Here is a 27,965-nt window from a genome sequence, read left to right as displayed (position 1 = left end):
TGGTTGTAGAGAGAGCTTCGATTGACACGGTCTTCGATCATAAAATGATCAATTTTGATGTCAATCTGTTTCATTTAATGAGAAAAGTTCTACTTAGGTGTTATATGTCTTTCCCATCGTCTATGAGGATAGATTTAAGCTCGAAAAGTTTGTTATTTCAAGATGATTTTGGATTTTGAGACTATTTTTGGGCTGTTTGAGGTCATGAATGGATTTGTCAATATGTGTAGGGTGTTTTTCTAGGTATTTTGGGTTTATTTTTAGGCAAAACAAAACTCATGGTTTGAATTTTTAGTCTTTGGTCACCTAAAATTGGTCCGACAAGTGACACGTCACCTGTTTTTTTTTTTTTAAAAAAAAAATAAGAGGCGGATGACAGGTCCACTGTCTCTTGAAGAAAAAAATTAAAACACAGCCCAGGCATAAGGGCCTGAGCTTAAAGGTTGACACGCCTAGGCTTTTTCTAAGCTAAAGAGTGTTAAGCCACCTAAGCCAGGCATGTGTGTCATGATTCTCTTTTTCATTGTTTTTTCATTTTATTCTTCTTCTTCAATTTTCATCCTTTGATGTTGGTTTTTTATTGAATTTTTTTATTGCCTATGTTTTCAATTTTGATAATTTTTTAACAATTTCTTATGATGTTTTTAATATAATATGATTTAATTTTTACTTAGTTTACAAATAAGATTTCAAAATTTTTTATATATATTAAAAGACATTCTTTCTACGTGGCAGCACATGAATGTTTTTCTTTAATTTTATGCAATTGTTTTCCTGGGTGTCTTTTTTTTATGATCGTTTTTAAATAAAACATTGATTCCAAGAAATAAAGCCATTAGATACAATCAAGACTATAACCCATATTTTGATATTAAATATCTACATTCATATCCATCTCTCAACTTTTTAACTTTGTCTTCGGTTAAATTGTGTTTAGTCATTACTTGGTTTTTCACATAAATTGATAACATTTTTTCTAATATGCGCAACCTTGAATAATATTTGTTTTTCTTTGATCGTTTTTATATGTATCTATTTCTATTATGAATTGATCAAATGAAAATTTGATTATAATAAACAAAATCATTAAATACAACTAGATGCATGGTCTGTATTACGAAATCAAATGTCTTGATTCACATCCATCTCTTAATGTTTTCAGTTTAGTATTTAGTTATTATTTTTTTGTATTTACATGGCTTTACTATCTGAATATACATTCAAGAGGACCACACAATGTCCAAAACAAGGACAAGCTTCTGGTAGACCTTTTTTTTTTCATGGTGGTGGTTATTGTATTAGACATCCTAATACATACATGTACTAACACTACTATACAAGGATTGTACGCTCGATTTAAGCCATTTATGTTTCAGATTATCTTCGTCATGCCCTTAAGCATAAGCTCTTGGCTCCAAGCGAGGATGCTTATGTTGTATTTATTTGGCTTCAGGCCATTGCCCAGTGTGAATTATTTGATCAAAGGATCACGAGCTACGTTGATTTTAACCAAGTATATGTAGTTGGGGATAACACAAGTGGAAATTTAGTTCATCAGGTACCAGCTCGAGTCGGGTTGGATGACATTGAACCATTAAGGATAGATCATTGAGGATAAGTGGTTATGTGGCTATGCACCTGGGTTCGCATTGAAACAAGTGTTGAGTAAATCTTTTTTTGAATTACCATAAATCCATTATAAACACGTGAAATGGAAAACAAGTTCATGTCATTTGCTTTGCTTTGCTTATTGGTAGCATTGTAGCACTAAAGACCATCCAATTACGTGTTCAATGGGTCCAAAAGCACTACTACTAGCCACTTTGAAGCTTCCACCAATGTTGGTTATAGTGACGAAACTGGATTTCCTTCATGATGGTGAATTGGAATATTATAAGGAAATGGAAAAAAGCTGGCAAGGAAGTTGAGGTTTTGATGAATCATAGAGTGGGTCATACATGAGAGGAATATGTAGCAACTTTGTGATGAAATGAAAGAACGTGCTTAAGATGTGTTAAAAATTGTTTTTTAAAGTATTTTTCACTAGGAAAAACATCAAAATAATTTTTTATTTTTTTATTTTTCTTTTTAATATCAACATATCAAAACGATAAAAAAAACATAAAAAAATAATTTAAACCTAAAAAAATTTCAAAAAAATGCAAAAGCACGATCCAACCGCAAAGATAAACGCGACCAAAGTTGTCATCTTATAATGAAACGGATATATGCATCATTAACACTATGTTTCTATATAGGGCATATATGAGATAGCATTAGCATACAGATTGCAAGGCACATCTAAAAGTAACAACAAGATTAACAATTGCATTTATGTAGAGCACAAAAATAAGTGAAAACAAAACAAAGTAAAAAGAAAAAAAAACAAATAAAGGGAAAAAATGGAAGGACTAGCAGGCAAGGAACTGAATGCCTTAGAGTGAATCAATAAATCATAGACATGTAGAAATAACCTTTGCCCAAGACCAACCTTGCAGGAAAGGAATAAGCACAATTAAAGAACAACCAAAAGCTGAATCGATAAATCGTATGTCAAAGGAAGGCAAATTGCTTTCCTAGTAGGATCATAAAAATAAAAAAATAAAAAACAAAGAGAACCCTTCAATCACAAATACAAAAGAACATAGAGATCGAAAAAACAATAATTGAAGAACATAATTTCAAGAAAAAAAGGAAAAAAAATATCAAATGAGTAAGGCTCGATAATAGACATCCATATTTCTCAAAAAAACAAAAGGTGAAGAACGAAATAACAGAGAAAATACACAAACATCAAGACCTCAACTCATTCCAAATAACACAAGACAATCAGACCTACAAACTAAGGCATTACTTCCTCCATGTAATCAAATTTTCCAATGTCAAAGAAAAAATTCTCTTTCTTTTAAATTAATAATTGAACCTTACAAGAATCACAAACAAGATAACATTAAAAAATAAGGTCCATAATTTGTAATTATCTCTTTAATTTGATTGAAATCTCATCGATTGACTATGAGGGCCTTGACATTTTTTTCCTCTTCAATAGATATTGTTTGTATCCAAATTTCCTTCATATTTCTAGAAGTAGGCTAGAAAAATGAAACATGGAAGATGAAGATTTAGCACCTACAACTAAACATACATAACAACAAGATAAACTGTTAAAACTTACAAAGTATATCTTTTGTCTTTCCAGATTAAAGATAACGATATTATTTATTTTCGTGCTTGGGCAACGCTTTTCAAAAAAATTGATTTTTTTTACTTTAAATTATTTTTTATGTTTTTTAGATCGTTTTGATACATTAGATTTTAAGCTTAGTTCAACAAAAAATAATTCATGTTTTGAAACTTGCTAAAGTTGGATCCTCATAATTTTTGTATAAAAATATTGTACTTGGACAAGTTTAATATTTCCTGACATAACTTGATCCCTCTCTATAACCATGGAGGCCATAATTTTTTATGTGCCTTCCTCATTCCTTCTTGTTTCTCTTTTTCTTTTTCTTTTTCTTTTTTGTTTAGGTGGATTGCATAAAATCTAAAAGTGGGATTTAAAGTAAAGCTTCTTCTAAGGCATATGAAGTTGCCTCTCATAGGAAACCTGCACAACTTAACAGGTTCAACACTACCACACCATGCCTTCAGAGATCTAACTAAACCAAGGTTGTCAGTTCTGTTTTGATAGGTGTTTCGTTTTATCAATTGAAATGAAATGTTTTGGTTTCAAAGCATTTTGGCGTGCAGTTTCAGGATTGTACTGTTCATATATATATATATATATATATATATATATATATATATATATATATATATATATATATATATATATAAAATTCAACGAATATAATTCAAATTCAAGATAAATTAATTATAAATTATGCAATACAAACACAATGTTAAACAAATATAATTTTAAAATTTAAAATATTCCTAAATAGTCAAGATTAAATAGAACTTTAACTTAAAGTAATTCAACTTAAATAAAATACCAAAATATTATGAAAGTAAAATATTTTAACATAAAAGAAACATAAATCAAACTCGAACTTTTCACTTCTAAAAGATAAAGGCAAGTCACACAAGTCATTCATGTCAAAACGCTACGACAATTAATTCTTGAACGAAAGTAGAGGGAGTTGGAATCTGAGTGTCACATTTAGATTAACACACAAACACCACCCAATTAGTATTTTTTAACCCTTAATTAAACTATAAGTTTTGTTTGTCACCCCTTTAAATTCCCTTTAGTTTACTCATTCAATATCACGAGTAGGTCATGCTTTTCTTAAGCATAATAAGAAATAGTCCAGTGCTTTTTATATTATAATCGTATTGTAAAATATATTTGTATTGTGATATTAATAGAGAATGATTTTTTGATCTCTTAACATTTTTATAAAAAAGATGTGCAACTCATGTTTTATTCAACCAAAGAAATGGAAGGAATGTAATAGACATTGGTGTCAATGAAGGTTTGTTAGGAGAGGGGAGTTCAATGAAGAAGAATTTGCCCTTTGACCATGCCAAAAAAATAGATTAGGGTCCATAAATTTATTGTTATTATTGTTTTGTTTGATTTTTTATTTTTAGATTAATTAAAGATTGTTTTATAGTTGAAAATGGAGTTATTAATATTTATATAGTATTTTTAGGATTTGTTTTGGTTAAAATAAGTTGAAGTCTGGGTTTGATTCAATGGCTTTTCAAGCCCGAAATGAAACATGTGAAATGAAACCGGAACATTCCGGTCAAAATTTATCCGAAAAATCTGGAATGGACCGAAATTTAAAATAAGATGAAAATTGTTCTGCTTTTTTCTGTTTTTTGAATTGGTATGAAATGTTTCAACCATTCCGGACGAAACGGAACGAAATTGACAACCTTGAACTAAACATGGGCCTTTGATGCATCTTCAACAAGGTGAAAGTTCTGTGACTGTAATCATCGCCAAAGATGGCTGGAGAGGTGTTGAAGACTCGTGATATTATCTTTGCCTAGAGGCCAGAAAGACTTGCCTCTAAAATTTTAAAATTTAGGATAAAAGATATTGTCTTCTCTCTATAAGGTGGTTACTGGAGGCAAATGAGGAAAATTTGTACAATGGAACTCTTAAGCCCTAAGATAATTCTCCGCTATTTAACATGATGAGGTTTCGAAACTCATCAAGTCCATTCAGGCATTTACAAGAAGAGCGATGGATTTTAATGAAAAAATTATATTTTTAACAAGTGTAATAACTTGTAAAACAACATTGGGGAACTAATGCAAAGACTAAGATGCAATGATATCACTAACCGGGGAGGGATCTCATTTGGCATGAGGTTTCAATATAGTAGACTTATATCCTTCACTAGAGTTTCTTCTAGCCATTGGGATAAAACTTAAACTAAAGAAAGTACTTGATCAGATAAACACGACCCTGGGTTCTATCATTAATGAGCACAAGGAAAAGTTGAAAGGAAACATTGAAGCAGTGGAGGAGGATCTGGTTGATGTTCTTCTAAGATTTCAAGGGAGTGGAACCCTGAAGTGCTCTATTGAAAATAACTATATCAAAGTTGTCTTTCGGGTAAATGCTTATGCTATTTACTTTTTTCTACAAACTTTCCATTGTAACCAAGCTTTGTGTAGGGTAATTGTTGGTTGTTACTTAGGTCACGTTTGGTTATTGTTCTAGGATAGAAGTGACAAATACAGAAGGATAAAAAAATGTCCGGTTGAAGGGACACAAATTTATGTCACTATGAAGGTTTTTTAGTGAATTTTTATTGTTTCAAAACATGATAGACAAAGAGACATGTTTCCTCTGTCTCCACTATTTTTATTTTTTCTATCTTAAATAATAATCAAAACCTATCTTATATTTAACATCAATACAAATAAAGTCCAACATTAGTTCAAATCTAAATTCTTATCTTTTTTTTTTCATTTTTATCAAGGATATGTTTTTTTGTTGAAACTATTAGTTCATCAACAATAATAGATTGGGCAATGACAGAAATGATGAGAAACCCTAGAGTCTTAAAGAAATCATAGGCTGAGATAAGGCAAGCCCTCAAATAGAATAAAACAATTACCGAGGCAGACATTCAGGAACTAAATTATTTAAAGTCAGTGATCAAATAAACTATGAGGCTACATCCTCCTATCCCCTTGTTACTTCTAATAGAAAGTAGAGAAATATGTTAGATTGATAGATATGTAACACCTATCAAAACCAAAGTGATGGTCAATGCCTGGGCTAAAATGAGAGATCCTGAATACTGGCAAAATACTGAAAACTTCATCCCTAAAATTTTAAATAGTAATACTACACTTGATTTTATAGGTACTAACTTCACATATATGCCATTTAGAGTTGGAAAGAGGATGTTGATGATGTCTTAAAATCCAAGATACATAAATAATAGGTTATTTAGTGTTTGAGATAGTGGTTAATCCATTTGTTCTGATAGTTATATTTCTTCTCTCTAGACTAAGGAATTCCAGGTTTATGATAAAAGCTTGAGTGCCTGCAAAAACAGTCCCAATCGGGGGGACTTAAAGACCCTACGATGATAAAGTCAATAAATTTATGAGAAAGACAATAAATGAATTAAAAGAGTCTTAAATTCAAGAAACAAAGATATTTTTCTTGAGTTTTAAGTTAGTTAATGCTATGAAATCTATTAATTTATCTTAAGAGATAAAAGTTCTGAACCCTTACCTAGACTGTTCAGGAGGTATTTATACCCCATACCCCATGAACATTGTCGTTTTTAGAGAAGAGAAGGACTGAAAAGCCCTTTGCTTTCGGTGACATTAATAGGAGATACATATCTCTTACATATAATTAATGAGATATTAAATATGGTAAGTTTATTAAGAGACCTTGCATTCACCTATTAGCATAGGAAAATAATTGCATTAATATGAATGATAGCCTGAGAATTTAGTAATGGTTGAATCCAAATGTTTCGGGTTTGACATGTTTGTCAGACCCATATTGCCTTGAGCATGAATAACTGTCAAGTCTAAGTGCTTTGTGTCTAGCGTGGTTGTCAGACCTTGGGTGTGGCTGACTATCAAGCCCAACTGTTTTGTGTCTAGCATGGTTGCTAGACTCATGCTATTTTGAACTTGACTGATTGTCAAGTCCAAGTTTTTTTAGGTTTGGCGTGTATGGTAGATCCACGCTACCTTGGGCTTGACTAATTACTAAGCCCAAGTTGTTTGGGTCCTGTATGCTCATCAGACCCATGTTATTTTGGACTTGGCTAACCGCCAAGTTCAAGTTCTTTGGGTCTGACATGTTGGTTAGACCCATGCCACCTTGGGTATGGCTGACTGTTAAGCTCAAGTGCTTTGGGTATGGTAGGTTTGCTAGACTCATGCCATTTTGACTTTGCTGATTGTCAAATTCAAGTTATTTGAGTGTGACATATTTGCCAGACCCATATTACCTTGAACTTTGTTAAACTCAAGTTCTTTGGGTTTGACATGTCTTCAGATGCATTTTGTTTTTAAAATGATTTTTATTTATAAAAATATATAAAAAAAGTCGACTCATGATATATGTCCTGGTGAATCATTTGGTGCAACAAATATTGAGCTTCTTCCTCTTGTAAATTTACTCTTATTATTTAAACTGCGAACTCCAAGATGGGATCACTCCAGGATATGGACATCATGATATATAGTTGAACTAAGTTCATTGGTGGTTCCATTCATGAGATTAATGTACATTTTCTTCGTTGAATATTTGAACCGCTTAAGGCAGATTAGGATAACCCTCTACTACACGATCTCAATATAATGAGTGAACTCAGTTCAAACACATAAAAGCCCTTGTAAATTTCAAAAATCGTCCTCTCTCTTCTTCTTCTTTTTACTTATATAGAGTAAATCATAAATTAATATATATCCTTAGTTTTGTAAAACAAATTAAATAATATTTCTCACTTTTAAAAACTAGTTAATTAGTTTCTTAACTAGGTGTTGATACTACTTAATTTAATATTAATTTGTTTTCTTTAAATCTTATTTTTTCATAATATCTATCTATTTTTTTTTTTTATCTTTCTACAGAATTATTTTCAGCAGAAGGTGCTTCTTTTTCTCTGAGAAAAGTACATTAATCCTCTGTACATATTCAAAACTTAGATACCTCACATTTTTCATCCTTCTTTGCTAGCATACGGCAATAATCCCATTTTTCTCTAACATGGGCACTGATAAAGTCAAACATGGGCACTGATAAAGTCAAACATGAGAATCAAACGAAAAAACAGTTGTCGTTCCTCTCTATTTTTAACGTTTGGATTGAAGTATTCAAAGGACAATTTAATAAATAAAAACTGCATTTTTTTATATCAAATCTTAACTACGATCATTAATATCATAATGAGTAATTTATCAAAGAAATTTAATTTCTTATTAAATTCGAATTCAAGAATATTGAAATAGAAACCAAACCAATCGACTACTCGAAACTTGTTTAAAAAGCATATATTATATATATATATACTATGCGTCAAAGTAATGTTTGAAAACGCTTCTCAAAGCATATTGGAGTTGAAATTCTAAAATATAAAGTAGTCAAAATTATTCACAACTCTAAAAGAAATTATAAATATTTAAAATAATTTTTACAGAAACATTACACCATATCACCAAATATATATTACATTACAAGCAAACTAAATTAGTAAATTAAATTGATTTAAAATTCATATCATAAATTAAATAGATTAGCTCAAATCAATTGAAAACAATATTATTTTAAGATTTTTTTTTTAAAAAATAAAATGATACTATTTTTTTCTTAAAACAAATGAGTTTTAACAAGTTAACTTGTCAATTCACTAAATTAATTAAATTACACACATGTATTAATTTTTTTGGATTTAATTTAAAACTCTAACTCAAGAGTCTAATTAATTCAAGAAATTACTAGATTAACGTTTAATAGGAATTGAAGTGCAATTATCAAATACCAACAATTCAATTATTGAATATCATTAGAGTTGAATATGCTGAAACAATTGGTAAAACATGCCGCGCTTTCCAAGCTAAAGCAAAAATTTGAATTCAAACAGCGCCTCTCAATCATTCACTCCCACTTTGCCATCTGTCCTTAATCTTTCAAAACCTCGAACACAACAAAAACCCCAACTTTTTTTTTATCTTCTCTGTTCTTCTCCTTCTTCTCTCTCTTTCCTAAAGATTCAATCTTTAATGGCTTCTCGCTACAATTCCTACGATTCAAGGTCCTCAACCACCTCATATTTCTCAGACCCATCTTCATCCGCTGAGCTAAGCTACAAACACTCAACTTCACGCGCAATTGTCAAGTCCAAACCAGCAGATTTGTCAAAAATCAAGGTAAAAAACAATGGAAATGATCACAATTTAAGCAAAATGGTGAAGAAATTCATGGAGAAGAAATCAGTATCTTCTGCGTCGAGTAAAGGGTCATCGAGTAAGGCTGTGGGGTTGGTGATTCCATCGGATCTAATAGCTGAGGACTTGAAAAAGACTGCGAGGAAAGGAACTGGTTTTATGGGGTTGCAGAAGAAGTTATTTGGAACAGAAAATAAGAAGGAGAAAAAGGAAGCGAAGGCGTTGACAGAGGCAAAAGTGAATAGTAATACAAGGACTTTAGCTATGGTTTTGAAGAGTGAGAGAGAGCTTTTGAGTGCTAATAAAGAACAAGAATTGGAGATTGATAAGCTTAAGTTGATGCTTGAAGACAAGAACAGAGAAGTAAGTAGTGATTTTGTTGATTGTTTTTCCTCTTTGGGTTTTGGTTTTTGAGCTTATTGCTGGGTTTTTTTTGTTTGTGTAGGTTGAGAAGTTGAAAGATTTGTGCTTGAAGCAAAGAGAAGAGGTTAGGTCATTAAAAAGTTCAATACTTTTTCCTGACGCAATGAATTCTCAGCTTCAAGAGTTATTGAAGCAGCGAGGATCAGAATTGAAGCAAGCCAAACAACTCATTCCAACTCTTCAGAGGCAGGTCACTTCCCTTACAGGACAATTGCAATGCCTTGCAGAGGATCTTGCTGAGGTATTAACCTGAAAAGTTATCAATTTTTTGGATTTTTGAGTGGATTTAAATGTGGCTGGAATGAAATCTAAAGATTGTGCATGTATAAGTTCCTTGCTTTCTAGTCTATGGGAGAGTCCTTGAAGATACCAATGAAAGATTTGGTTGCATGAAGGAGCATTAAGGTTCTCCAGTGATTATTATGCTAGCTGTATGTAATTTTCCATCTTAATTAGTATATGTAGTTTTAGTGTAAAATCAGATTATCTTCAGATTATTAAAATCAATGTTGTTCAAATTATAAGGTTTGTTATTGAACGGTCTCAAGCATAGTTATAATACCCGATTCAGGATCCCGACCCAAGGCTTGAAACCCCAGGTCAAGTCAGGGGTAGACCCATCAACTTGAGCATTGATTTTTTTTTACATATATAAAAAAAGAAGGTTTTTTCACTTGACTAGTCAGGGCCATTCCTCGGGGTTGGTGAGTTACCAAGTTGACTAGTTGAGCGTTGGTTCTCAAGCATATCTTTTGATGTCATATATAATGAATTATAGATCATTTTACATGTTGGACGTTATTAGCATTATTGTGTTTCTTTGCAATTTGTTGGTATTTCAGGCAGCTTGTTTATTGAGCAGACTGCATTTTTGTTTGAAGTTTGTTTAAGTTGGTATAGGCGTGTGGGGTTGAATTCCCCAGTTATCTACCACATTCGTGTTGATAAAATCTTCAAAATTCAAACAAGGATGGCTTTATGATAGTATTTGGGGTGTACAGTTGTTTATTATATTTTTCTTCTTGAGAAGGTGAAGGCAGATAAATATGCAAGGGCACATATCCAATATCATGGCAGCTCACCAGGGACACCAACGTATGATCATGAAGAAACTGCAAATTCCTTAGTAAGCATGCCATTTTCCTACCCACATTTTGCGCTATAGTTGACAGTTGAACAACAAATAAGTTACTGTTTTTGTCAGAATTCTCCTGTGTGCTCTGTATTAAGAAAGGTCACTGTTCAACTCCTAGCAAAATGTGATTGTTTTTATAGTCCATCAGGTAATAATTGTTGAAGTTTCCTTGTGGCTTAAGCAATGAAATGTTGTGTACTAAAGTGCCATGATCTTCTAAGTTCTGCTTTACTAACTTTATAAGCTTGTCGAGTCAAATTTTCTTTCCTTTACCTCTTCTTCCGTGACAATCTGTCTATAACAATTCAGGAGTTTAGCTCTTGCGACGGTGCAACCCCGGGTAGTCCAGATGACACGTTTCTTAAGGATTTTAATCCATGTTTAACGCCCTATTGTGCCAAGAAAAAGTCCAAGGTCAGCAGATAACGCTCCATTGAGTTTTGACAATATCCAACCCAAAATGCTTGTCCTATGACATGCACTCTTTGCAACCTTTCAAGGATAATACTGACAGAATGGACATTTTTTGTAGGAATTCGAGGCAATGGGCTACGAGTCTTCGCTTGATGGGAGCTTATCCGGGAGCAATACACAAATGAGCAATGAACTTAGCTTCAGCTCTCGTGTCAGGAAGTTATCCAAAAGTTCAGACTGTTACCAGAATTCCAACACAGGAAGCACAATGACCCGAGCAACTCGCAGGTCAGATGAAAGCAAAGGAGCATACAGAAAGCAAATGCAGCAGCAAAGACATTTCTAGCATCTTGGTGGTGATTCTGCTCTCACGAGGCATGTCTGTCATCAATCGATGCTCTTTTGTACTTTTTATGCTGATTATGGACTATAGTTGTATTGTGGACATAGCTGTAATGTCTCCTAGATGTAAATGGTACCGTCTAAGCACTTGAATAAAGGATGGAAAGCCATGTGTGAGTACAAAACATGTTATAAGAAATGCTGCACGGTTGTGCTACAGTATTAATCAAGTGCTATTTGTTTCAAATATGAGCTTCCAAGAGAGTATTTTGATGGTGCAAGCTATTTTCTTCATTATTACCAAGATTTTGGTGTTTGGCGCTTTAATGGAGAAATTTAGGAAAAGATAAGGGATTGTTCGGAAATATAGTAAAACTAGAGTAAGAAAAAAGAAAACTCGAATTATTTTGTTAAATGTATTATTTCTCAAAATTGAAAGCTGTGTTTTCAGGTTTCTAAATTAATATGAAGTTTGAAAAGCATATTTTATAGTTTCTATAATTTTCCTTTATAGGTTTTTCAAATATAAAAAATCATGAACAATATAATTTCTTTTATATACAAGTATTTTTTTAACAATGTAAAAGATTCGTATTTTTTTATATTTTAATTAGTATCATAAAATTATTTTTATTATAAATTTAATATAATTTCTTTTAGTTAATAATATAACCTTTTATGATATTTCTTAATTTGAATAAAATAAAATTAATATTCTATAATTAGATTATCATATATTCGAAATATTAAAATAAAATATTAAGATGAATATTGTAAATTATAATTTTATTCTTTAATATATTGAAGTATTTTTTATTTTTTGATGGAAAAAATTATCTTCATTCTCAACGAACCCATTTTTCAATTTTTTATTGAAAAACAAAAACAAAAACTATTTTTCTGTCATTGAAAATATTTAAATTCATAAACCATTGTCAACTAAAGTTTTGATGATGTAAATCATAGAATAGCAGATATTTTTTAAAATATTTATCACTTGAAAATATATTAAAATAAGTTTTTTTATTTTTAAAATTTATTTTTGATATTAATACATCAAAACAATAAAAAAATATTAAAAAAATATTTTTTTTTTTAAAAAAAAACAGTGCTGCTGTAAAAATAAACACACCCTAAGGATGAGAATTGTCAATGCATCAGGATGTTCTTGGGGGTTTCTAGAAAGCCAGTACACTATTATGCAGAAGAAGCTTTCGAAAACTTGGAAAACGGAACACTGTACAAAACTGGTGGTAGAGAACACAATTTATTCATCATTTTGCATTAGAACTTTTACACGTGTTCTAACTTCACATTTTGATGGTAAAGCCCTAGCTCATTACAATGCTGCAGATTTCCATCATAAACATAACTCCAGTACCTTAGGCCATCCCACCACTAGATGCTGTCCTGATTATCTGAAAAAGAGCTGCCACGCAAAGGAGTAACAAGAAATTCAGCGGTGAATGCATAACATCAAACACAAGTTATAATTACTGCACTATAAAACACAGTTCTGAAACGGCGAGACACCGAGGTGGTATTATTTTTAACAACAATCCAAGATAAACATTTCTTTCAAACAATTTGTTCACCTTAACATTTCAGTACTTTAAACAAGGAGTTGCCTTTGGGTCCATTTGGGAGTGTAATCTCAAAATTGATCATCAACTAGATGGAGGTTTAAACAAAGTTTACAAAGATAACTTTCATTTGATGCTGCTGAAAACAAACTCCAGAAACTAAATGGCACAAATCAAAGTGAGACATTCATATAAATATATCAATAGTGTAAAAGTTTAGAGGGAAAAGGGGAGGAAAGACTAAAATCACCCACAATATCTCTCCACCTCTCACTTCAGCAGTGACCAATAAACTTGCTGAAGATGACACATATACTTCAGCAGTGACCAATAAACTTTCTGAAGATGACACATATCACTAGCTATACATCAAAGTTCTTTTGATACCAAGCCAGCAATTGCTCACAATAAATCCACAACAAAAAGCACCTCCAAAAATTGACTGCTAAAAATTTCACAATAGATAATGATAAATGGATTACGCAAACCCATGACTTTCACGGATGGAAGATTCAAGTAGCAAATTAACAAAAATAATGCAAGAAACAATAAGATAGACAGAATTTAAAGAGTTCAACATGGTAGAAAGAACATACATGATCCAATTACCACAAAGACAAAGAATCCAAGTAGTATTGGCCCAACTGGGTAGTCATATCCTTTCTTTGTTGAAGTTTCAGGAACAGATCCTCTCTTAGTGATATTCTTGTGAAACTTTGCCACTTTCCTCTCGGAAAGGCGCTTCGAAGTTGTCTGTCAAATCCAAATGATAATCAAAACAAGTTTCTATATATCCTATCTAACCAGGAAAAGAACATAAATGCTAGACTAACAAAGCTTGACATCATATCAACCTTCAAACCACGACAAACAAAACTGCAAAACTACTCCAAAATCACAACAAGAGATGAATTTTTTTGCTGCTATAGTGCTATCACAAGCTTCTTCAGTGAAATGGTGAAACTAAAATCAAAATATCCATTCTGTGACACAACTGATATGAGCAATATCCATTTCTAATTTTTCCTTTACATGCCTTTTATTTTATTTCTTTTCTCCAATTTGAAACTTTCATTTTCCTATTTAACAAGCAGAAAGTTTTATTAAAGAGAGAACATGTAAAAATAAAAACTTGATCAGTTTTAGCAAAAAGATCCACTAAAACCAAACCCTTTATTCAAGATTCAACAAAAGGAGCCTCCTTTCACATTCTTTTAGACCCAATGTATCAATTAAACTGAAACAGAACAACTGATCCATCAAAAACATGCAAGAGATGATCAAACCAAGAACACGCAACAAGATCATGGATGCAAATTTAAGACTTGTACAATTTAGAGCAAACAACAATAAAATAAAACAAAACTAAAAAAAAAACCGATAATTGTTCAATGAAAAAACCAGAACAGAAAAACCCCACAAACATTTATCTTCATAAAGCACAACAGAAAAACAAACAAAAGAGAAGAGATTTCATTACCATTGTTTTGGTCTCTCTGTGTGAGATGCAGGTGTTCCTCTTTTCTAACAAGGAGAAGACTTGTTGCTGGTGGTTGATTTTAGAGGTGAGACGTGGCACCGAACAGCTGTCTGTTTCTTATAAGCAGTATTTGACTTTGACTCCAGCTGGTTGGATTGGTAAGAGGGGACATAAATGGAAATGTTGATTTTTCCTTACTTTTTTCTGGAAATTCCGTTTCTAAAATTGGAAATGAAATATTAACTTTCCAATATTTCATGAAAAAAAAAAATTCCCTTCATTACAATGACTTGATCCTCGTATATTTGGAAAGGAGTTTGCGGTTGACTTGGTCTGGTTTGACTACATTAATCATGTCTCATCTAAATATCTTTCCATTCCTGTATTTGTTTTTAAAAAAACATGATTGATATTTTATTAAATAAATTTTAGAATGAATTCATAATTAATTAGTCCTAATATTATAAAAAGTAATTACAATCATAATATTGTACTCTTTGGTGACTAATAAATATTTATGTTCTAATTTACGGTGAAATAATTGTTGGTCAGTAGGTGTCCCATGGTAAATCAAAATAATCTAATACTATATGTCAGCTATTCTTTTAATATAACTAAAAAATTCAGCTCATTTGTTTATAGAAAAAACTCTTCAATATTTATTTTGTAGTTTTGTTAGTGTTAATCTTAGTTAATTTGCAACCACTCACATTTATAATAATTTTAATGTCCAAATCACCTTTTTATCATATAAACATAATTATTAAACCCTGCTTATTTGATGGGTTGGCTTGAAAAATTTAGTAATCGACTCATGTTAAATTTGCAGGTTACCTAACATAATTAAAATCTTGTAAAAAAAATATTATTTAGTTTTGTATTTTAAAAATATTTTTAAAAAAATATAAATTTTATTTATTTTTTTCAATGATTTAAATTTTTTATATTTTCATATCGTTTTATGTTGTGCTGATGTAAAAATAAATTTTAACAAATAATAAAAAATATTTTATTACATTTTCAAATAAAAATTATTTTAAAAAACAATCGTATTAAATATCAAACAAGAAAAAAACCAAAATCCAGCATAGTTAAAATCTTGTAAAAAAAAAACAAAAAACAAAATTCAAGTTGGCTTGATAACTCACAAATTAACCTACCTCTTTTCAGATCGGAACTGTCAATTATGAAAACAGGCATTGTTTTTCTACTTGAAAATGTCATTGTTAGAAGTTGTCTATTAGTCTAAATAATAAAAAAACAAGAAAAAAGACTAGTAAAAGGACTTCCAGATTCAGAAACTCAAGCTGAAGGTAGATAAAAGAAACGAAACGCTCAAATGAACTTGTAGCCCATCAGCATCCACATAACAGAGAATGGCAAGTAAAAAAAAATTGCTTTGATTCCTCAATCTTGTATTTGTTGCTTATACAGAAGAAATTATTTTTGTTTTCAAAGGAGGGGATCATAATTCCCCAAACCTGTTGAATTATACAAAAATGAGAACATTATTCAACGAAGATATGTACATGAACTGAAGAGAACAATATTTGGACCCAGAAGACAAAGGGAAACAGATTACAAATGCATGAAACCGATTCTTTTATCTATCTAAAGGGCTTCTAGGACAGAACATATACATGAGTATGAAGGGTACGAATAACAAATCTGTTTACTCTATCAAAATTGAACTGTGTTTTGCAAAAGGATATCCCGAGAACAAATATTCAGCCAGCAGTTGATGGTGTTGTAAACGAGACCAGGCCCATGCCTTGGAGAGCCGAGACCAAGGATGATAAGCTCGTGAAATTGCAACTTATTTGTAGAATGGAGAGGGACTGGAATGTGGTTACCAGTTATGCAATTGGGCAGTTACGCTTTTTACCACAGGGTGATATTCTGTATGCATGTGCCTTTTAGCTTTCTCCGAACCAGGTTGGTCAAGCCACTCATCGTATAAGGATTTAACAAGAGGATTCTCAAAAGGATCTTTTACCAAAATCTACATGTCCAGGAAAAAAAAAAATTGTTAAATTATGGAAAGATTAAAACAAGCGTTGTACACAAAGACAGAACAGGCAAAGCATGTGCATGAAATAATCCCCGTTCAAGTTACCCTTTTCAGGGGGGCTGGAGAGGGGAAAAGGTAACCGCCACAGCTTGAGTGTATTCGAGACGATTTGTCTCATCCATCAAAACAACAACTGCACACCTAATGTAATTTACTTACAGACCATCAGATTTTTATGTCACTTTGGTAATCTACTATGTTCAGCAATCTCAAGGAGATCTTGCATGACAATAAAAAATCTAAGACACAGACCAAAACAGTCGAGCTTTAGAAGTGGCTCAGCCACAGGATAGCAGAATTCAAATCCCTGAAAAGATCAGGTTTGATATCTTCCTTTTGAGAACAGCTTTGATGGTAAGAGTACCTCATAAGCACAGATACATAAGGTCGAGAGCCATAAGCATTAAGCTGAAAGTTGCAAATGGTAATGTGTTTGATTATACTTGGTGCAAAACAATTAAACATGAGCCTCTAGATTTAAAAGAAGAAGAAGAAGAAGGCATCAAACCAATCACAGTATGCATAGCCCTACAAAAATATCTGCAATGTTAGTGAAACTCACATTTTCCATATAAATAGTTTCTAGCGACTGAAGCAGCTCCCTTGGAGATTGTTGAGGCTTTGGCTTGATTTGACCACCACCATTCAGGCAACCTGATTGATCATAAAGCTTAGTGAGTAAAGAATGTGTCAAATTTCAAGTGAAAACTGAATACCAATTAGATTAAACTGAAAGCCCAATCAAGTGAGGATAGAAAGGGAAAAAAAGAAACCTGATGGGCATGCCATAATCTCCACAAAATGATAATCACATCTTCCCATTTTGACTTTTCTTACAATATTTTGTAGGTTTTGAAAGCCGTAACATAGGGCAAATTTCAGTACAACTTTTCCATCCACCTACATAAATGAGAAATATCACATCAGAAGCAATAACCAGATGTTAAAGTATGTACATAGAATTATCAAGTAAGTGTAATTAAGGCTTAAGTTATGGAACTAAGGTAAACAGGACACGGAAAAGTTAGTATTTTTTGAATTGTGATGATTATCCCTGATCCATGATGCATCAAGAAACTGTATTAAAAATTATAGAGTACAATTTCATCTTCTAGAAGAAATGTACCAGATAGGAGAATGCACAACTTACTTCCAAAGTAACTTCACAGAAATCGTTGTTTCTAAGACTTCTGAAGGCCAAAGGCCCTTCAATTTCTCTTCCAAATACCATTCTAGCAGCATACCGAAGCACTGTTTCAGCATAACCACCAGAACTTCCAGGTACTCCATAGAGATATCCTTCTTCACTAACATTTGTCAACCTGTAGAACGGTCAACACATTATTTTACATCAGCACCTCAACCACATGGGGATGGAACCTCAGAAAGATGATTGTGGTTCATAGGACAATTGAGAACTCTTACATTTTATCTAGAGGTGAGTCATCTAAGGTTTCAATATCCACTGCTTTTAACTGCAATTTGACCCCAACAAACAGAAGGAACAAATACACATCAGTCACCTCTCAGAGCTTGGGCCAGGAAGAAAAAAAGCAGAACTGAACAAGAAAGCTCACATAAACTACCAAAATTGGAAATCTCAATTTCACCTTTATCAAATCTAAGACTTCTCCAGTTGTCAAAACTGAATCAACCTCTGTAATCCTTAGACTATTCTTGTTTGCATCTTCTTGTTCCACTTCAAAAACAAAGTCACCCCTTGCTGCCTCAAGCTTCTTATCATAACAAGGCATCACAGTCACATGATAAACCTCATCTGGCCTATCAAACAAGTTTTTACCATTTACATAATTCAAGCACAAATGAAATCAGTAAGGTAACTCAATTTTTCTTCAATATTCCTAACTCTTTTTTTTAAAAAAAGACAGACTACAAGGTTAGAGTGGTTGGGGGGATTCAGATGCACTGAAAGTTCTTTTAATCTGTTTTTGCATCGTCTTCATTAATTTATTTAGTAGCACAGAAATTGGGTAGGGGTTGACTAAAGAGGAGTGAAGGGGATTGGTCTCCTTGTAAGCACAAAGAAGACCAAGAATGCATAACCAATGGTATATACTGACTCCTAATCTTAAATACAGAGATTAGCCATTACAGGGCATTTGAAGATATAGGTTTCCTCGCAAAATAAAGTAGGTTATTCCAATGTTAAAGTTTAGAAGGTACAATTTCTTACAGACCTGTAACTCCCAACAAAACCTGCTTCACAAAATAAAGCTTAAAGCAAGAATAGGAAAGCCCTAACATGGATGGTTACCTGAGGCCCATTTTTTGGCAAATGTGATGCTTAATGGTAGCTCCAATTGTTTGTTGTGGGCTCTTCACAGAAGATACATAAGGCAGAATGTAGGATCCTAGTTGCTTTTCAGCATAGCATATCCAACCTGCAATTACAGAGAAGATACAGGTAAAACAAATTTAAATCAGAGAACCCTTCCTCCCACATGGCCCCACATTCCACGGACCCGTACATAGCCACATTCCATCACAGATTATGCTATCGGAAGCATTCTAAATTTTAATCATGATTTTGTATGTTGGCAGGGTGTTTCAGTTTTTTATTCTCTTCCTATTCTTCTTTCCTTTTTCTTTTCTAGGGTAAAGTACAGGAGGATGCTATTTATTTTCTGAATTATAATAGGCTAAGAAATTAACCTGGACATGCTGAAGAAAGCATAGGCAAAGATGGATTAGATTTTTCATCAATGTTCAACTGGCTCTGTTTGTAACGACAAAGAAACTCATTACAAGTCTCTACAAGTGTTAAGTCCCTGCTGCAACTTGTATCAAATACAGCCTTCACTCCCAATGACTTAAAAAACGTTGTGAGTTTCTTAAAAACCTGCAAACTCGAAAAACATCTTGAGTCATTAGAATTTTGCAGAAAAGAAACACTATGTTATCTCATATCCTATCAAAATACAGCCCAGTGACCACCTGAAGTGGAGAGATGCCAAAATAAAAAGCGAGAGAAGCTCTTGATTGTGGAGACAGAGAAACAATGATAGCTTTTCCTTTGTCAATATTGGATAAGAACTCATCCAAACTTTGCTTCTCAAGCATAACTGTCTCTGCTGATGTTATACACCCGCTGCATCATCACAAGAAAAAAAAAACATAAATCCTAAACCTGTACTCAACCAGTATTTTGACAATAACAATATACATGTCAACACTAAGCATCACAAGATTTCCACAATTCCCGTTAATTCCACATATAACCTTGATCAATAACTAAACATCTCCATATCATAAATATTTAACCACTACTTATCACCAACTAAAAATAAAAATAAAAATAAAATCTATTAAACACTACATTACTTAAAATTTTCAAAACCTCATTCATCCCATATTCTTCTGCCTTCATCAGTAACAAAATTTCCACATCTCCTTCATTAGTACTGAACATATCTGACTTTAATCATAATTATCTAGACCTCAACTTAATCAACCAAATTACTAATAAAATACATTTTAAACACTAAATATCATAAAACTTCCACACTCCCATTAATCCCATATTTCATTTACCTTCATTGGAATCCCAAAATTTCCAAAATTCAATAAAATCTATACTTCATTTTGCCTTCAACAACAACTACAAGTCTCTAATTTACTGTTCTTAACAAAATCAACAACAAGAAATTACCTGCAAGCCAAACAGTCCTTAAGAGAAATTTTAACAGGGTCATTCTGCTCTCTATTAGCAATAGCAACCTTTAAAACAAAAACACAGAAAACAAAAATCAATATTTTCACTCAAAAATGCAAAAATTTTCACGAAGTTGAAAACTTTAACCTCAATTAACACTAATCTGCTAAAAATAAACTCCAGAACTTGCAGAAATACCTCAGGTTTGTCGCGTTTTCTGGTGTTAGGTGTTGTCGTTTTGAGACCTTTCAAAGAAACAACACAAGCTTGAGAAGGAGCGATAAAGTCACTCAGATCTCCAATTCTCAACGTCGGTGAGAATTTCTCCGACATGTCGTTTACTCAATTAGAGTTTTCGATAACCTAAAGAGGGAAATCGAAGATCAAACACAGAGAATCCAATTAGGGTTTTTCAGAGAGAGATATATACATGGCGGTGATGTTGACTGTTACTTGAGTTCTTAAGGAAGAGAAGTATTATAATGTGGGCGGGTATAGCGTTTGGAGGTTGGTTAGCGTATAGGATGTGATGGTTATGTGGAAAACGAAAGTAAACGATCCTACGTGTTAAGGGTTGTTGAATATTTGTCTTTATGGCACGTGCCGACCACATGCCATAGAATATTCCTTTTTTAATTATTATTTTTTGTTAAGATTCTACTTCTAGCATGTACCAAAGAGGAGAATCCATGTGCATTGCCGATTTGAAGAATAAGCGAACGTTTGGTATTGTGTTTGTACCTGTGTTTCGTTCAAATTTAAATTTTTTTTTTTTGTTAAAATTAAGCGTGGTTTATACTTTTTGAATCGTTTTGATGTGCTGATGTCAAAAATAATTTTTAAAAAATAAAAAAACATCATTGGCATGCATTTCGGCACGAAAAGCTATTTGAAAAGCACCCGCAACCACACTGCCAAACACGCTCTAAATTCTTGCTTCTTAAAGTTGAAAATGAATATAATTTTAGTTTTTTTTAATTATTTAAATAGCTACATTGATAGATCGAACATGTAAATATCATATTTTATATTTATACATACCATTAAATATTTATAAATTAATATTTAGACCCTGAAAATTCATTAGTTAATCAAGATTATTTAAATTTAAGTCAAAATCTAATAAATATATTATTCAATCAAGGTTATTAATTTATCTTATAATGTATATAAAAAAAATTTCATTTCATTAGAATCAAAATTTGGAATATGTTTTTGAGTTGTGCTAATCTTGCATTTGTTACTCTTACTTGAAAATTCTCTAATTAGAACCATATTATATAAAAAAGCTCACTATTTCTTTTTGGATTACTTTTGCATAGAACTTGATTTCTTTATACTCTAGTGATGTTTGGTAAAGTTTCAATAATGGGGGGGGGGGGGGGGGGTGGGGGGGGGTCAAATTGCATAGAATTTGATTTCTTTGGACTAAACTGTGAAGATAATTCACTCTAGTGATGTCTGGTAAAATTCCAATAATAGGGCGGGGTCAAATTGAAGAGCATAAGAAAGTTGCTATCCCACCATGCTTGACCAGGAATGATCCTTCCTTTGCTCTTACCGGCATGCTTTTCTTCCATATTCAAAGCGAACCCTTCCTTGTCCCCAGCTAGAGAGATTTCATTCTCAGTCCCATGATATTTAATTTTTTGTTTTTAATAAATACTAAAGAAGGAGCCTATTTTGGATACCGTGGGAAGTGACTGGTAAATCATGGGCAGTCTAGGATCTAAGAACAGCCGAAAATCTGAGGATGTAATGGATTAACCAGATGTATGACGACAAGATCTGCACAGGAGGGAACCATCTTGCTGGTAATTAAGATTAAACAGAGTGCAAATATTAATTTAACATTCATATATAGATGCGAAAAATACAAGAAAGGTAAACTATGACAAGCAGAATGAACAATCCTAATCAAAATCCAGCACTCTGAGTCATAGTGAGTCGATAGAGGAAGCATGCTAAAGAAACAAACTATAGATGTATCCACAGAACGCAACGTTGATTTATTTGTCAGCATTGAGGTCACAGAGCATACACTAGTTTAGTTTGCATCTCTTCATATCTAAGAAAAGGCCACCATATTACAGGACATTCCGAATCACATATATATGGTAGAGCAGGGTGGTGCAATGACCAGAAACGGTAGTTCTGAGAACCTACCACCTTGCGCCGTCCTTGCCCTTGTTGCCACCATACAAGCGGAAGAGACTGAAAGAAGAGATACAAGACAAGACAACCATGCTAACACTGACCAACAGCGCGCTTGCTATTCCCTCACCAACTTGGTTACAGAACTTTCCGTACATGTTGCATATCTTCATCCATTGGAGATCAGGCTGTCCCAACTTCGCAAATGATGCTGATTGCACAGCAGCTGCCACTGCAGACAAAGTTAGGTATGCCATCATCTGCACAAACAAGTTGGTGTGGAAACATTAGGTGATTATATCAACATGTTCTGATCTCATACTTTTCCATGGATAGCAACAAGTACAACGTCAAACGCAAACGAAAATAGACTCATTCTGAAAATTTATTGATTTCTTTCTCTACTCTTATATTTTAAAGAGCTTCATAAGAAAAATCAATTCCTCCTTAACAAGCACTCCAATTTCTTTAAATTCATCTAAGCAATTTCCTCTAAATATTTTTCAGAGGTTATGACTTCTTCAATGCCAAAAATGTTTCACTAATTCCAGAACATATTCATCATTCATAATGAAATCAATGTCTTTGTTATAAGTTCTTCCATGGAAGCACATATAACCAGAGTATCTCTGAGATGACTAATTCATATGCTTAGTCTGGTCCTATCCTGATGGCTCCAGGCACGTGGAAACCCCATGAAATATCATCACCAAGAGTTAGGGTTAAGCATAAATGCCACTTTCTCTGTGAGTGCTCAGTTTACTGCCGGACAAACCCATTGTATTCTAATCAATACGTAAGTTTCCCAGTAGCTTATCAATACTACTTCTAGGATCACTTTCAAGATGGCAGTGGGTTGTCAGTGTCAACCCAGGAATTCTGGAGTACTCAAGCTCCGACTCCAATATTTAAGGGTCATTGCGTACTTCAAAACAAAATTATTTTATTGTATCTTGTTTCGGAAAACTGCCCTACCGGCATTAGTTTGAGATTCACAAGTGTTTCTCATTCTCAAAAAGGAACAACACTACATCATTGAATAATCATAAGATGAAAGCCTAGTAATTATCCAGAACATTTAATTTCCACCACCTAGCATACCAACTGCTGAAAGATACAGATGCTCTTGGGAGAATGGATTATGAAATCCTCTCCTTTCCATTTCTATATAGCTTGGCTTCACCATTTTTTTATGGAATGCATGTCACATGGTAGATATTAATCCTAACCAACTTTGCATAACAAACACTATCCACGCCATGAACCTCGAATTTTCAGGTAGCGTTCTCCTGAAAAACGCAATTACACATGGCATCTGTTGATATAGAATAGAAAGACCTATATTAAAGAAATGGAAAGGAGTTTCACCAGCAAATGGGACGACAGATATTAATGAAGGCCAGTGACAGCATGCATAAGGCACCACTATAATTGGTACTCAGTTCTCCTTGCTCACAGGGCAGGTTGACAGGCTCAGTTGTCTTGCTCTGGTCGTAAATTAACTAAACCATACTGAACTAACACTGACATTTAAATCCTAAAATCAGACCCTTAAACCTGTTCGAAACATGTGACACATGATTCCACCGATCACTTGATAGTCCTAACAAAGGATGGTGTTGTATTGAATGAACTTAGGTGGGAAACTGGGAGCCATTATTGCAAGAAATCATTCTGTGACATGTCATTCAAGGAATGAGGAATCTATTGGTGGGGTCTTATGTGGTTTCAGCTTTCCCAAAAATTAAATGCGCTTCTTGCTCTTGACACCAACCGCCATAAGCACACACTAATTCTAACCAACACATTAAATGCAAACAGCTTCCTTAACAATATTAACTCTTATAGTTAAGATTGATTTTGACAAAATTTACAATCTAGGGCAAAGTTTTGAATTTTTTTGAAAAATTAGTTAGGCGATTGCCTAACTGGAGTAGTAAATGGTAATTGGGACAGATTGACATTAACAGGAAGAGCCTAGAGATTGGCACAATATGGATGAAGGCATTAATGTTAGTTGTCAAGTTGGCACCAATATACCACTTGCTCACCTAAAAACAACATGAAACTGGGGCAAGTGTTAAAAACATCCCATAAGAAAGTAGTTAATTGTGAGTATAAACCTTAAACCTGGTACTGGTGAACAACAAAAAAATAAAAAAAAATTGTTGCCCAAAGAAGAAAAAAGAAAAGAAATCAACACCTGATCCCCAGAGAAAATAACCCAAGCCAAGGGCTTGCTAAACAGAACACTTCCTTTAACCATGCCCACAACACAGCGCACCCCTTGAACCAACGAGTAGGCTGCTGCTATCCCATTAGCCACCACCAAAAAGCTGCATCAAAACAAAACCCAAGTTAGTAAACTTATCATCAAACAGAAAGTTTCAATCTTTGGAGCCATTTTTGAATGAAATTGAGAGAGGGGTTGATCAGAATCTTACACAAGAGCTTTCATGTCAGTGAACCTTGCTTTCTTTTGAATTGAGAAGATTTCTTTAACTTGAGTATCTGTACCAACAAGAACAGCAGCAAGAACTCCTAAAGCACAGATCACACACCTCAAAACCAACTCTGCTAGCCTCACTCTCCTATCAATAACCTTCAAGTTCATGCCATGATACACTGGTACATTTCCAGGACTAACACCAACACCTAAATAACTCATCTTTTTCTTTCTCAAAAGAAGAGGAGGAGTCTAAGAGATCGCAAGTAACTCTCCAAGTCTCTCGAACTCAACACACAAAGCACTATCTCACATCTGAAGAGTTCAACTACTTTAAATAGACATCCCCACGACAACAATATTGTGCATGCTTTCTTTCTTTATATATATATATTGGTGGGTTTGTTTCAAATTTCCAAATGTGTGATCAAGGTCCCCAGGTCTTTCCGGGTCCCATAGAAATTAAAAATAGTAGGATCTATCTAACTGAAAATTAACTGATTCTTTAGTAATTAATGTCTTTTTTAATTCAATTTAAAATATAATTTGAGTCAAGTTTAGAATCATAAATTTTCTACATTAATTCTTCTGGTTAGATCATATTTAATAATTATAGTTTCAACTGGAGAGTTCTCCGCTTAGTGTTTGATTTTTTTAAAAAAAGTAATTCATATTATATTCACATTTGAATAGATCTATCTAAATATAATTAAATCAGATTAGAAAAGAAATTAGTTTAAATACATAAAAGCTTTGCCCGAACAACCCCATGTTAAGAAAAGGGGGGGAAAGGACAATGAACCCTTTGGTGCGATGCAAGTTCATGAAGATGCCAAATGGTCAAATGCATGAGCCATACAGACACCAGTAGAAAGAGCATTGGATACATTTAGGGCAGCATTTATGGCCATTGTGAAAAGAAGGTAAGATGTGAGACTTTTTTTTTTTTTTTTTCTTCTGGGGAGAGGCAACAGTTGCTTGTCCCAAGGGAAAAGGGTCAGATAAGGGGTGATGCGGTGATGCCATCTTAGTTTCTTTTGTATTCAAGCATTGAATGAAGGAAGGAAGAGGTCATGGTGGGATTTTATGATGGCCCATTTCTTTGTTTTGGTCCTCAATGTACAAGAAACAGCAAAATGTATACTACTCGGTGGAAGTACGAGAAAGATTTGATTACTGTTTTGAAATAATAAGAAAAGAAAATAATAAAGATAGAAAGGGTATGTTTTTTTATATCTCTTGTTCTTTACATTTGTAAGATAATGAGATTAAAGCTTGAATAAAAAAGATTCAAGAGTGCAAAGCTGATCAAAATGATTAAAGTGGTATATTTGGTGCCAATCTTTCATCTGGTGGTGGACCATTGTGGGGGTGGCAAGTTTAGGTATGTAATGTATTGGTTTCACATGTATTTTTTGATTGATTTGGAAATTTATCTTTTTTGAACAAGAAGATGGGTTTGGAAATCCTACCTTGAATTCAAGTCATGGAATTGTAATGATTTTCTTTCACAAAAGGTCAAAAGATAAAGACATTATGCAACTCCCACTCACTTTAATTAGACTAATATGCCCCGTAAAACATGGGCTAAGCTCAGTATTAATGAAACCCAGTTCATGGTGGATTCATTTATCTGGTGACTAACTCTTATAGTAATTAGTCCATTCTTTAATTAGACTTAGGACACTAATTACTAGAGATAACTATGACACCAACTACTTAATTAAGGATCACAATGGTGCCATGGATGACCCTCTAGGATGACACCAACTACTTAATTCCACTAAGTATGGCAAGAAGAGCAGCAACTCCCACCCACTTCTCCATGAAAGTTCATGGACTTTTATACATGATAAAAGTCCATGCATGGTGTATCTGCATGATTATATATAACCATGCAGCTATGAATATATTCATAATATTCCGAGAGACAACATCCATATATATATATATAACTAAATTATGTCATGTGATTATTATTATTTTTTCATTTTTAATGAATTTGTTCCTGTAAAAGTTTTCTTCTGCACCCTTCTGCTCAGAATTCATGTTATAATATATTAATTGATGAGAAAAGTCATTGTTTAATTTGATTTGTAAGAAGTCATTTATTGCCATTTCTTGCTATTTTTACATGGGAAGAAAGAAACTACAGAATGAAGATCGTTACCGTAAACTATAATTGTGTCTTGTATTTCTAGCCCAATGACATGATTAAAATTAATGTAGTTTCACTTGGCACCATTGATTAAAAGAAAAAAGGTTACAAAACCCTATTCTTGTTGAGAGGTAGATTTGTTATTCCGATTATCAATTTTAGAATTCCAATTCATCTATATAAAAAGAAGGTGTGAGGGAAAAAATCATTATAAATATATCAATTTATAGGTGACGTATAGTAATAATTGTTAATTTTTCTATTGACTTGTTTTAAAAAGACAAAGATTCATTCTAAAATTATTATAGAAATAGATTTATTTTATGTTTTTGATACATGTAAAATGGTATAAGATTAACAACAACATATAATATTTAATAAACGGAAATAATTACAAATATGAATCTTAGATTCACAATTTTATTCCATGAAAATGAAGTATATGGTGGTTGCTTCTTTAATCATCTGAAAAAATTTGAGTCTGATTCAACAATCAAATTTTTTGTTATCTTCGTGTTAAGTTATTAATTCAGTCTGACGTGATCATATCTCTTTTAAAGCCTAGATTTGTATCATTAGCCTATAAAAATATATGTTAAGTCATTTATATAGTTTGTCTAGATCAGATCTTGTATTAGATCCCATATCTCTCGAGTTATAAGTTAACCCGCTAGACCAATATGGGAGCACAACTATATA

At 32.9% G+C, this 27,965-nt stretch overlaps 4 protein-coding genes across 5 annotated transcripts; 1 reads left to right on the top strand and 3 right to left on the bottom strand.

Annotated features, from left to right (window-relative positions):
• Window positions 1-9,083: 9,083 nt before the first annotated feature.
• On the top strand, window positions 9,084-11,948 carry LOC7495629 (uncharacterized). Of its 2 annotated transcripts, XM_002308771.4 has the most exons (5): window positions 9,088-9,750; window positions 9,833-10,051; window positions 10,841-10,936; window positions 11,255-11,359; window positions 11,478-11,948. In XM_002308771.4, exons 1-5 carry the CDS (start codon window positions 9,223-9,225, stop codon window positions 11,703-11,705), a joined length of 1,176 nt encoding a protein of 391 aa, XP_002308807.3. In that variant the 5' UTR covers window positions 9,088-9,222; the 3' UTR covers window positions 11,706-11,948. The 2 variants fall into 2 exon arrangements, with proteins under 2 accessions (XP_052309588.1, XP_002308807.3); XM_052453628.1 differs by lacking the exon at window positions 11,255-11,359 and having other exon boundaries at window positions 9,084-9,750.
• Window positions 11,949-12,952: 1,004 nt separating this feature from the next.
• On the bottom strand, window positions 12,953-14,917 carry LOC7495628 (uncharacterized). Its single transcript, XM_002307869.4, has 3 exons — window positions 14,765-14,917; window positions 13,881-14,037; window positions 12,953-13,130 (listed from the first exon to the last, which is right to left on the bottom strand). The coding sequence occupies exons 1-3, from the start codon at window positions 14,765-14,767 to the stop codon at window positions 13,084-13,086; spliced, it is 207 nt and encodes a 68-aa protein (XP_002307905.3). The 5' UTR covers window positions 14,768-14,917; the 3' UTR covers window positions 12,953-13,083.
• A 1,231-nt stretch (window positions 14,918-16,148) lies between these two features.
• LOC7495627 (protein NAR1) lies at window positions 16,149-20,984 on the bottom strand. The gene is made up of 11 exons (XM_002307868.4): window positions 20,707-20,984; window positions 20,506-20,573; window positions 19,791-19,944; window positions 19,509-19,695; window positions 19,111-19,237; window positions 18,446-18,617; window positions 18,261-18,310; window positions 17,986-18,157; window positions 17,609-17,735; window positions 17,398-17,489; window positions 16,149-16,766 (listed from the first exon to the last, which is right to left on the bottom strand). Exons 1-11 carry the CDS (start codon window positions 20,839-20,841, stop codon window positions 16,614-16,616), a joined length of 1,437 nt encoding a protein of 478 aa, XP_002307904.1. The 5' UTR covers window positions 20,842-20,984; the 3' UTR covers window positions 16,149-16,613.
• Window positions 20,985-22,339: 1,355 nt separating this feature from the next.
• Window positions 22,340-25,485, bottom strand: LOC7495626 (CASP-like protein 2B2). Its single transcript, XM_002307867.4, has 3 exons — window positions 25,107-25,485; window positions 24,866-24,998; window positions 22,340-22,922 (listed from the first exon to the last, which is right to left on the bottom strand). Exons 1-3 carry the CDS (start codon window positions 25,328-25,330, stop codon window positions 22,671-22,673), a joined length of 609 nt encoding a protein of 202 aa, XP_002307903.1. The 5' UTR covers window positions 25,331-25,485; the 3' UTR covers window positions 22,340-22,670.
• Window positions 25,486-27,965: the final 2,480 nt, after the last annotated feature.

This window comes from Populus trichocarpa, chromosome 6 (assembly GCF_000002775.5).
Source record: "Populus trichocarpa isolate Nisqually-1 chromosome 6, P.trichocarpa_v4.1, whole genome shotgun sequence".
Classification (NCBI taxonomy): domain Eukaryota; kingdom Viridiplantae; phylum Streptophyta; class Magnoliopsida; order Malpighiales; family Salicaceae; genus Populus; species Populus trichocarpa.
This window is presented reverse-complemented; position numbering and strand designations above follow the sequence as displayed.